This window comes from Myxocyprinus asiaticus, chromosome 22, assembly GCF_019703515.2.
Source record: "Myxocyprinus asiaticus isolate MX2 ecotype Aquarium Trade chromosome 22, UBuf_Myxa_2, whole genome shotgun sequence".
Classification (NCBI taxonomy): Eukaryota; Metazoa; Chordata; class Actinopteri; order Cypriniformes; family Catostomidae; genus Myxocyprinus; species Myxocyprinus asiaticus.
Window position 1 is genome coordinate 31,171,022 of NC_059365.1, and position 12,710 is coordinate 31,183,731.

General features: G+C 35.8%; 1 protein-coding gene across 1 annotated transcript; it reads right to left on the reverse strand.

Moving 5' to 3' along the window:
• Position 1: 1 nt before the first annotated feature.
• Positions 2–12,482, reverse strand: ugl (ureidoglycolate lyase). Its single transcript, XM_051649859.1, has 15 exons — positions 12,418–12,482; positions 12,053–12,181; positions 11,577–11,795; positions 11,179–11,269; positions 10,968–11,044; positions 10,736–10,846; positions 5,803–5,862; positions 5,536–5,692; positions 5,256–5,454; positions 2,663–2,741; positions 2,412–2,504; positions 1,865–1,937; positions 1,707–1,774; positions 1,482–1,612; positions 2–519 (listed from the first exon to the last, which is right to left on the reverse strand). Exons 1-15 carry the CDS (start codon positions 12,421–12,423, stop codon positions 351–353), a joined length of 1,662 nt encoding a protein of 553 aa, XP_051505819.1. The 5' UTR covers positions 12,424–12,482; the 3' UTR covers positions 2–350.
• Positions 12,483–12,710: the final 228 nt, after the last annotated feature.

Here is a 12,710-nt window from a genome sequence, read left to right on the forward strand (position 1 = left end):
CTGTGATATACTTCTCTTTGTTTTTAATTCAGTTTGTTGAACAATATAGAATGTAACAGTTTAATCTAAAAAGAATTTTCAGGGGCTGCTAAAGTTCATCCAAATAGTGTAGTATTTGTTCGTTAAATGAGCTGGAATTTGTACTCCACCTGCCTGTGTTGCCATATTTTTACTGTACTCTTTATACCTTGTAATAACCCTTCATATTTTAGAGCTAATGGTAATGTCTCCATATGGTGATTTTGCAAATGCTTTCATGATAACTGGATCTCAGATTTTCATTAATGGTGGTATTATTTGTGACATAAGTAATAGTCATTTTAGACTTGAATATGAGGTTGTATGTTGAGTTAGAGCCTGGCTTTGGGTGACCCGTCCATCTGTCCCTTGTCATGTAGGCTCTGAGAGCTAAGGAACGTGTGGTCCAGGTTAAGGTAGGTAGTGAGGAACTCAGGGAAATCATTCTTTTGCACTATTTCTAGAAACATGGACACAGCAGTCATCAACCTCTGTTCATCTCTAGAGAGAGTGGAAAGAGAAAATGTTTCTGTATTGAGAACTTAAATTACATCAAGACTGCTGAGACCCAGATTTTACATTTGACATCAAAGCGGTAACCCAAAAAAAGTTTCAAAATTATTTATCATACAAAAGTAAAAATGTCCTTAAAGGGATAGTTCTCCCAAAAATGAAAATTCTCATCTTTTACTCACCCTCATGCCATCCCAGATGTGTATGACTTTCTTCTGCTGAACACAAACAAAGATTTTTAGAAGAATATCTCAGCTCTGTAGGTCCATACAATGCAAGTGAATGGTGACTAAAACTTAGAAGCACCAAAAAGCACAAAGGCAGCATAAAAGTAATCCATACGACTCCAGTGGTTTAATCTGTTCTCACCCAAAACCGATTGGATCGCTTCAGAAGACATTGATTAATCCACTGGAGTCGTATGGATTACTTTTATGCTGCCTTAATGTGCTTTTTGGAGCTTCAAATGCCTAGTCACCATTAATTTGCATTGTATGGACCAAAAGAGCTGAGACATTCTTCTAAAAGTCTTTGTGTTTTTTAGAAGAAAGTCATACACATCTGGGATGGCATGAGTGTGAGTAAAAGATGAGAGAATTGTCGTTTTTAGGTGAACTATTCCTTTAAAATCAAACACTGAAATGTATAAATATAAACAAATATTGCAGAGTTTGATTTGACAAAATGGCCAACAAAAGAGATGGGAAGAAATTTCTCCCTTTTAATTTTGAATAAGTTGATAAGCCTACATAGGATGTTATCGTAACTATACATATTTATATTTAGCATTGTTTTTCCATGCGTAAACTAAGTGAAATTAATGCGTTTTCAAGGGAATTTGTGTGTGTGTGTGTGTGTGGACGTGGCCTTAGATTCACTGTTTAAAGAGTGTACTTTCCAACATTAATTTCTACATCCAGCAAATGAGGCATTTGTACAGTATTCTCTACCTGCTTGTTTGGCAAACTATAGCTGCCTTCAGATCCCCCATCAGACCTTCTGCCAAGCTGCTGACTAGAGCTCTTGTCACTAGCATACCATTATCCTCCAGTCTCACCTGGTGCCGGATCCACTGCCAGACCTGATTAAAAAATAAATAAATAAATAAATAAAATATTTGAGTCAGGGATAGTGTTATGGTGTAGCACATAAGTTGAAAGGATTTATGAACAGACCTGAGACCTGGAAATCTCTGCTGTAGCTGAATCTTCCACCTTCCCCAGATAGAAGAAATGCCCTCTGCCTGTAACACACAGTAATAACAATAAAAACTCCATTCCTGAGGATAGGGCATGAAAGTGACATTTAAGGTCATAGGTGAAAAGCATTCCACCTGAAAGCCAGGCTTCTATGAAGAGGATTCCTACAGCAATGTTATACCTCAGTCCATACAATGTTACTCCACCCTGTAGAGAAATAAAGCACTTAATTGGTACACTGTAACACAAGCGCATTTGTAGAGCAATAGTACTTACATCAAAACAAAACTTGACACAACATACAGTATTTATTTGGGAAGTAGACGCATAACATGTCCATGAGCTTTGTTTTTAAATTAACATCAGGATTTTAGGTTTAAATGCATATGATTGTATAAAGGAACGTGCATATTTAAGGTGCTGTGTCTAGCCGAAGTCTTTTTTTTTTTTTTTTTTTTTTTTTTTTTACCATTTTTAAGAAACTTTTTTTGCTTTAGTTACTGTAATTTTAAACGGTCCTGTGGTGTGACAAATTAAATTTGCTTTCTAAAGTACAAATATTACATTTACATAGTCTATCAATTAATCTGCATGCATAATAATTATAAATGAATTGGTAAGTATTAAAAGGAGTATGGCATGCCGGTATGACATGGTTTGCCCTGAGAGATTAGAACTGACCGCAGGCATAGTGAGCAAGTCCTCAGGGGTCACAGTGATGTCATCACGCAGCTGCAGGAGTTGGTTCTGACCATGAGAGTGAAGCTGAAACAGCTGTGAGACAAAGAGGCTTTGTTTTTCTGAGTATAAATAGTACTTTTATAGGAAGAAGCTTGTCTGAGCCAGTGTTTGAAACTAGTGATGAATAGACAGTAATGAACATATACTGTGGCATCATGTGTGATGTTGAGACCCAGTTAAGTGACACTTACTTTTTGCATGGGATCAATTAGATCCATGTCGTAGACCATGAACCCATCAACTCCTGCTTGGATTTCCAGTAACTTAAGTCTGAAACAACACAAAAATGTTTATGTATATTAAGAACAAATTATACAGTATAGAAGCTGGTTGTGCTGTATTGATGTGTTTTTTCTTTATTTAGCTGTTGTCTAGGTTAAATTTGGATACTTCACAAGTACTTTGATTAAAACAACTAGGATGACTGAGCCAAGAAAAACTTATCAAGCAAGTACAGGCAACACAATCATACAAATAATAGCTTTATAACTATATTTTTACATTTTCTGAAGGAATTGTGAGAGGTGCTTGCCTGTGCAAAAGTCACCATAAGGTTAAGGTGTTCTGGATGGTTGCCATGGAGTTGCTAATGTGTTTTAAGTGTTTTTCTAGAGCATTGCTATGTGGTTGCTAGGGTGTTCTAGGTGGTTGGTAGGGCTTTGTTAGGGTTTTTGGGTGGTTGCTTACAGGTAAAAAGAGCCCACCTACAAGTATCTATGATATTCTGGTCCTTAGATATGAATCAGGTCCAGGCGTGGCTCATCTTTAAAGGCAGGTAGGACAGTGCCCCACCTAAATATTCATCCATTTGAAAACATAGATCCATACTATAAACTGCCAATAATGTAATTTGTTTGCCCTTAAATGTGTTCAGAATGCTGATACATGTATTTAAAAGCAGGCCTAGTATAAGTTTTTATGCTATTTTTAAGTCATAAATCCAAGTGTATGATCTGTCTGCATACCGCAAGACCCCCCTTGGATCATCAAGCGATTCTATTGGCTACAAGAACTTTTGAAATCCTATACAATTGCTGTATGTTTCATTATCTCTTAACTCTTTAAATATGACAAATACTTTTAAATTATATTTCACATATTTTATTAAACGGAAGATATAAATGGTAAACTGAACTTGTTTAATGTGAAATTAATTAATTAAGGTGTTTGTACAATTTCTTCTTGTTCAGTAATAAAAAATATAAAAATGGTAAGATAAACATTTATCTGTTCTGTTTTCTCCAGTTAGTTTACAAGCTAATTGGTTAGCCTATTAGCTTAGCATACCGCAAGCTTCTTCTTCTCTTCATTTTCATTACATTTCTCCTCACTGTCGCCACCTAGTGATACGGCGGTATGATTGACTTCAGAAGAACTATCAATTTGCTGTATATTTAATGATCTTACAAACTTTTTATTTTTTAAATCTTTATGGTTATGGTTAGGTTTAGAGTTATGGATAGGTGTAGGTGTTTATGACTGCTGCGGGACTCCAAATAAACACAACAAACAGTGTTTGAATGTGGCATTCAACTGTTCCAAGACTTCAGGATTTTGCTGGTTATTTGGAGTGGGCGTGTCATGTAGTAGTCTTGCGGTAGTACTGAAAGCTCCATTACACAATGTTTGATTCAGATATACAAGAATGTGGGGCAGAGAATCTGCTGCCCTCCCAAACTCAGCTTTTCCAATGGAAATCTGTGGTCAAATATGATACTGCAATGAGCCCTCATTGAGACCCACTGAGGCAGAAATGAATCTGCCCATAAACATAGTGCCACTGCCAAACCAAAGGTAACTTTAGTATTAGTCCGCGCCAGCAGTGTGACAGATTGTGAACATGGCAAGCACTATCGATGAACGTGTGTGTAACAGCATGTCATTTCTATTGCAAATTCAAGACAAATTGGCTCTTGACAAGCCAGACAGAAAATAGTTTGGCAATCAAAAGATAAGAGTAGGTGATAAGACATTGTATGTTTTGTATGACGACAAATTGTATGTCAAAAAAACTTGGCTCTTGAAACTTTCTGTTTTAAATTTACTGTGATTTAAAACTTTATTATTATTATAAAACATTTAGATTTTTAGTACTGTTGAAATGTGAAAATGGCATGTAGATAGTTCTGTTTCTCTCCTTCTCTTCCCTGGAGTATTTCAACAACACTTAACATTATAAAATAAAATCTGATTTAGATTTTGATCTACAACAAGTCCACTTTTAAGATAAAGCTAAGAATATACAGAAAGAATCAACATAATGTTCTAAGAGTGCCGCCTTGTGGTGGAATAATGCAAGGACACCACATATTGTGTCAGCGCGTTTGTGTTTGATTAATGAGTTGAAGGAGTTGAATAATGTAAAAAGAAAGAAAGAAAAAGAGCAAGATCTGCCCCACCTATATCTTTGGTAATGAGCCACTACTGATCAGGTCCCTCCTTTAATGTAAGTTTATGGGATTTTTGCTTGTTTTGTATTTTATCATATGTCAGGCAAAATTGTAAGTCTGATCAGTTACAAAATTAAAGCACACCTCTCTTCAACAAGCTTGGATGCTTTGAGGTATTGCTCGTGTCCACAGCACACAAATGGTGCGGGCAAGTTTAATACTAGGGGTCTGGGGTTTGTTCAAATCTGTAAACCTATGTATGAGCAATAATAATGAAAAGATATGATGTCCAGGCTAATTTGATTAGGCAAAAGAAGAAATTGTTTATATTTGATGCAATATTAGGATCTGCAAGTATTCAGGACTGGACTTTGATTTAATTAATGCATCTTGCCTGGTGACAGTACGGAGTACTGTCTTGTAGAGGACACTGTCTTTGTCTCTAGGCAACAACAATGCTGCCATGCCACCTGTTGCTAGAGCACCCCTGCGGTGACAAGTCTGCACAAGCAGATCCATGTAGCTGTGCAGGAAACGCTTCTCCATATCCACATACTTACTGCGGTCAGGGAGGAGGAAATCGGTCCGATGACCTGGAAAACAATGACATAATCGCTAACTGTGGATGTGTTTGAGTTTAAATCATCAGACTCACAGAAAACTTATCAACCCACCAAATTTGTTGACAAAGGACGCCGAGTAATCCCAAATGCCACAGTTTAAACCAGCAGAGTGCTCCTTGAGTTCATACAAAATCTCCTCCATCTCAAATGATGCTAGGACACACTCGATCAACACAGTTGCCTTTATAGAGCCTTCTGGCAGGCCAAGCTGCATGATTAGAATACAACCAATATAATGTAATGTCTATTTGTATTACAAATATGAAATTATAGTTAAAAACTACAATGGAACATATGCACTCTTGTCAACTCCTGTACCTTTTTTTCAGTCCAGAAAAAAATCTGACTCCACAGTCTGGCCTCCATGTAGCTCTCAACCTGCAGGGCAGAAAAAAAAAATGAAATGAAATAAAATAAAATAAGGCACCCAAATGAATAAACTGATTTCCTGGGATAATATGGCAAGCCGATTTAGCTTTAAATGCTCCCAGCATTACTCTTTGTAATTGCATTTTTACTAGTAAAATTTCAATTATAGAGCTCTCTATTTGGAATCCTTGCTAGTGAAAATTCAACTGTAGAGCTCTATAACTAAAAATGAATGGGAGTCCAAGGAAACATATGACAAGTAAATATTCAATTATAGAGCTCTGTAATTGGATTTTTACTAGTAAAACTCAATTGCACAGCTCTCTAATTGGAACTAATTGTTTTTACTAGTATGAGTTCCAATTAGAGAGCTCTACAATTGCATTTTACTAGTAAAAAATGCAACTTAAATTTAATATTTACTTTTCATATGATTCCTTTGACTCTCATTCATTTTTAATTAAAGAGCTCTACAGTTGAATTTTTACTAGTAAGGATACCAATTGCAGAGCTCTCTTACTAAATTTTTTTACTAGTAAGAATTACAATTAGAGAGCTCTACAATTGCATTTTACTAGTAAAAAATTCCAAATACAGAGCACTACAATTGAATATTTACCCAACTATTGTGAAGATTTTAATCAAATTGGCATCCCTTGAAGCTCAAAATTTTAACATCATCTTCTGATGGGTATCTGGCCACTGTGGAATCTCTGGAAATGAGCAAGCAGATAATATTGCCAAAGAAGCTTTATCTACAGGACTCAAAAAGTGCTCAATACCTTCCACAGATCTGAAACCAATCATAAATTCATATGTCAAAAACAAGTGGCAATCAGAATGGGATCAGTGCTTAACAAACAAATTACATGAAATAAATCCTGCTGTTGGGACCATAAGTTTCTTCTCTTTTAATAACCGGTGGGACCAAGTCGCTTATACACAATGTCAGATAGGCCACTCAAGACTCACACACAAATTTTTATTATCAGGGGAAAATCCCCCCATATGTGCATCATGTCAGAGCCCACTGTCTATCAAACATATTTTATTGGATTGTAATATTTCTACTCCTGTGAGAAAATTATTTTATTCCATTGACACCCTAGAATTTTTAACAAAAATTAGTCCAAATTTAGTTTTAGAGTTTTTAGAAAAAATTAATCTTAAACATCTTTAGTTTTACTTTTATTATTTTAACCTGGTTTTCACCATGGAAATAGCCACTGAAGCTGGCATGGCATTAAGAAACAAACAAACAAACAAACAAACAATTGAATATTTACTTGTCATATGTTTCCTTTGACTCTCATTCATTTTTAATTAAAGAGTTCTATAATTGAATTATTACTAGTAAGAATTCCAGTTATAAAGCTCTCTAATACAATATATTTTTAGTAAGAATTACAGTTACAGAGCTCTACAATTGAATATTTACTTTTATTTAATATTTAATATTTTACTTCCATAGGTATGGAAAGCCAAATTATAATTTAATGTTCCCAGCGTTACTCGTCATAATTTAATTTTTACTAGTAAGAATTCCAATTGCAGAGCTCTGTAATTCAGTTGTAGAGCTCTGCAATTGCATTCTTACTAGTAACAATGTTATTACAGAGCTCTGTAATTGGAATTCTTACTAGTAGAAAATATAATGTAGAGCCCTCTAATTGAAATATTATTAGTACAAATACAATTACAACAAGTAATGCTGGATGCATTAAAAGCAAAATTGGCTTGCCATACATAGGAGATACGTTTACTCCCTCACTTGAGATACAAACAGAGACAAAACAGAGGTACTAATTATTGGACCAAAAACCTCTAAAAAATAAGCAGCTAAAATATAATTTGACTCTTGATGGATGTACTGTTACGTCATCTTCTACGGCAAAGAACTTAGGCGTTATATTTGATACCAATCTGTCCTTTGAAAATCAAATTACCAATGTTTGTAGAACAGCATTCTTCCACCTCAGAAATATTGCTAAGTTACAACACATGCTCTCTGTTGCTGATGCTGAAAAACTAATTCATGCATTCATGACCTCAAGACTAGATCATTGTAATGCATTACTGGGAGGATGTCCAGCAAATTCAATAAATAAACTTCAATTGGTTCAAAATGCAGCTGCCAGAGTGCTGACTAGAACCAAGAAATATGATCATATTGGCCCCATTTTATCATCGTTACATTGGCTACCTGATAAATTTCTGATTAATTTAAAAATTCTGTTAACTACATACAAAGCTTTGAATGGTCTAACTCCACAGTACGTAAGTCTGACACGCTATATTCCATCACGTTCATTACGATCACAAAATTCTGGCCTGTTAGTAGTTCCTAGAATATCAAAATCCACAAAAGGAGGTAGATCCTTTTCCTATTTGGCTCCAAAACTATGGAATAGTTTCCCTAACACTGTTCGGGATGCAGACACACTCACTCAGTTTAAGTCTAGACTAAAGACTCATCAATTTAGCCAGGCATACACCTAATTTATCCATCAGCTCACAATTAGGCTGCTTTAGTTAGGTCTGCCGGAACCAGAAACATCTATCATGATCTATATCTCTGCAAAAAATTGAATGGCATCTACTCCAATATTATTCAATTTGTTTCCCTGTCTCAACCTCGGGATTCATATCTCAAGGTTACCAGAGCCGGCCAGATCCTACTCCGTTCCTGCTTGGTGCTGGACTCCACTTCTACGTGTCGCTAAGTGATGATGACAAACTACATTAGTGCTCACTTCAGTCTTTTACGATGGACTTTAGAGGATGAACTGATACCAACTGTAAGACCTTGGACTTAGAATGGCCCCCACCGAACCTCAGCGAAATGACCTGCCAGTTGAACTGCGATGCACCTCATTGATCTCTGCCTGCATCACCTTTGTCTACTGAAGGACTACACTCTTGAAATGGAATACATAGACCAGTGTTTCCCAACCACTGTGAAAGATTGTCAGGTGGGCCGTGGAAAATTAGCAGATTCCACAAAATAAATCAGGGTTCCGGACTGAGACTATTTTTTCAACCATTTTTCCTAACAGTGTGATTAAACTTTGCAAGAGGTCGCATTGGTGCTACTACAAAGTTGGCTGACTCTGATTGTGCTCTGTTGTTTTTGCTCCGTGTGAGAAATATCAAACGGCAAACGTTCCAAACGCGAAAGGAAACACATTTACCCGGATAAGTCAGCGCTGCTCAATGGACAGATCAGCGCAGAGACATGCATTTACACGTGGACCGGTCTCGAGCGCTTAGCCGCGCAGATCATCATAAACAGAGCTGCGAGAAGCACGGCTGGGTCACGAATTCGGCATTGATTATTTGTTTAAAACCTCTATGAAAGCCCATAATGTGTCGATGATTAAACCAGTTTAAAATGGTATTAAACGGCCCCAACATTCTAAACAGCATTAAAAAGGAATAAAGGAGAAATCTGCACAATGAACAGACAGACATTGTAAGGTTTCAATCCACACATCACAGATATTAAAAAATATATATTTACCATGAACTTGTATCAATATAGTAGTGAGAGAATACAATTTAATTTCTGGATGTGTTTTTCTTACAAAAAATGCCATAATTTGTTTTATGGTAACTGCTAATCATGGTTTTACTTTTACTTTTGGTCACTATGATCTTATTGCAAATGCAACAGTTAAAACTATGGATACAATGGAACTTTCCTTTTGTGTAAAATCTTTTCTTATGCCCTCTGATTGTAGAAAAAGGCTTTGTTTGTCTTCAGATGACTATTTTAATCATCAAGATCCTGATAAAAAGAAAGAAACCGTGAAAGAAAACTAATTTTCTTTCAGTTGGACTGGTGCGACCAACTCAAGTGCTGGCGTGACCATTTGTAGAATTTAATACTGGTGCTACCATTCTTAAATGTTAGTCTGGAGCCATGTTAATAAATAGATAAATACAAAATTATTTGCTGTGGCATTGCAAGAATTAATTTGCAAGAACAAATCTAAAAAATAAGAAAAGATGCAAATTTGTTGTTTTATTCATTACCCAATTAGCACTCTTGCCACCTGTGATCTCATTATACACCGTACCTACGTGACTTGTGTTTTTTTGCATAGCCGAATTTCAAACATTACGAGTAAACGCAACTAAATGGACAGAAAACATGGAAGTTCTTGAAAAGGAAAACTATCAACGATGGTTATGTGGGACAGTGGGATAGAGGTGTGCCATGGGATTTGTTTAATTGTAAAAGTGTGCCGTGGCAGAAAAAGGTTGGGAAACACTGACATAGACTATCAATTAACTACCAGCAAAAGCCTTCATCAGCCAACTAACAAAGGACATTGCATATGAACTTCTGCAGTAAATCCAGGATGAACTTCAAAGACATTAGTCATTAATCTTACAGTTCATACAAAATCTTTGTTTAAACACTGACCCTTAACACTTAGTTTACTAAGTATACTAATTTTAAACCATGACTTGCACTGCACACAAATAACTAATACTGGCAGTCTGGTTTCTCCCACGGTTATTTATCTCCATTAACCAACATCTTATGAAGTTTTGTGTTCCTTGCCACAGTCGCCTTTGGCTTGCTCACTGGGGTTCTAAATACAATTATTATTTAATTATTTATTTTTATACACAATTTACAATAACACAATGATGACTCCAAGACTTTATAGATATTAAAGTTTCATTTTCTGTAAAGCTGATTTGAAACAGTGTGTGTTGTGAAAAACACCATACAAATAATAATGACTTGACTTAAGATACCACTTGATCATTGAAAACAATGTAACTATTGTTTTTAAGTGTTAATTCAATTAGTTATATTGAAAAAAAAAATACTGTTTTACTAAATTAAATTAAATAATCCACTACTCACCTTGGACAAGTAGAAAAAAGGACCACTCTGGTTTTGAAGAAGTAGCTTTGCATTATGAAACATCAGCAGACCAAAGTCAAACAATGAACCTGGAACCTCTCGACCATTCACCTACAGTACACACATAGAGATAGAGGTGCTTTCGAATTTCTCATTTTAAATAAAGAAAATGCAGTTTCTTACAATACAACATTAGAATATTGTAAGATGCATTTCTATTGCATCTCCACACCATCATGTTGTGTTCCACCATGTTCCATGCTCGTGGGCGTAGCATCAGCACTGGTGCCTGAGAAATGGGCAGTACATCTATTTTAGAGGAACATGACAGATTGTTAATGATTGACACATACTTTCTTGCAGGCATATCTGATGGGCTATTTGTTTTAAAGTATGATTCATTACAGTTTTGATAAAACACCTAAAAGATAAGGTAGACTCACCCTGATACTGGTTGTGAACAGCCAGATAAACATTATATATGCCCTTAATTTGATTGCGATATGTAGGACAGTTGCCATCATCGAAATCAACCTACGGATATAGAGCAGAAGAACAATAATATAACTGCAACCAGGAACCCATATATTTGGCCTTTTAAATAAGGTGATGTCCACTACTCTATGAAGTTCATTGAAGCAAACTATTATCAATCAGTGTTTATGCACATATATTTCAATACATATGTTTCTGAGTATATTCTGCATTCTATATATATATATATATATATATATATATATATATATATATATATATATATATATATATATATATATATATAATACATTTTATATATATATAATATAATAGATTTTGCATTACAGGCACAACCAAGTCCTACCTGTAACCCTTGGGCAGTGGATTTGAGTCCCTGTATAAAGCGCTGTGTGTCACAGGGTGAAAGGTCACCAATGTCCACATGTCTGCAGCGTAATCTGGGTGGAACAGGGCTGACTCTCCAGTTGGGATCATTTCGGAGGTGAGCTGTGTCCTGCAGAAATCCTGGCAGCTCTCCAGTCAGATCCAATTGAACTTTTCTAAGAACTCGCAGCTTTAGGACCTTGCAAGCAAAAGAGTGAAGATATTTCAACACACACCCAAAAAAAATTACAAGTATACTTGCCATCGTGATGTATTTGTGATGCTCTATGATATCCTCCTATACTGTATTAATTATATATTATATTTCTATATTTGGTCTATTTACTGTATATCAAAGTTTTTGACTCAAACATCCTTGTAACATATTTTGATCCATTAAAAGTGACAGTGAGTGGAAATCTTACAGGAAATTGTGTATAAGTGGGGAACAGATACCTTGTCAACCTCTGGTTGGAAGGTAGAGATGAGTTCAGATAGAAATTGCAGGGCTTCAGAGCTGAATAGAGTGTGAAACTCTCTCTCCAGTCCTGAAGGAGGTGTTTCCAGCTCGATACCTTTGTGTACCTGTTTACCAGCACATTAAACTGTTACACTGATATCAAACAGCATAATACATTTACACAGTGGCTACTCATAAAATGAGTATAAGTAGCAATCACTGACAGGCACAAACTTGCTCAAATATAGCAAAATTAGTGACATTTTCTGTACATGAAATGCTGTGCATGAATTTTATATTATTATTTTAAAAAGAGTAATCTTTAACTGTTTTAAAACAGTCACGAAATGTAAGAACTTACCACCATTTTCAGCAGTCGTCCAGTAAATTTAGAGTTGGACTTTGGTAAGTGTCATTGCACTGTTTGACTTAAAGCCACACGTGACTAAAGTGGCCTCTAAAACAATTTGTGTGTGTGTAAAAGTTGGAGGCAGCACTTTCTTAAACTGACCACAGTAGACTTATTGATTTAAATGTTGTATCTTCATCAGAAATCATTTTTCACCAATGATGAGCAAATGTGGGCCCTAAGCGAATATTCTACATGGAGGCCACCCCAGGGATCCAGGCCCTCCCAAGAATGACATCACAATA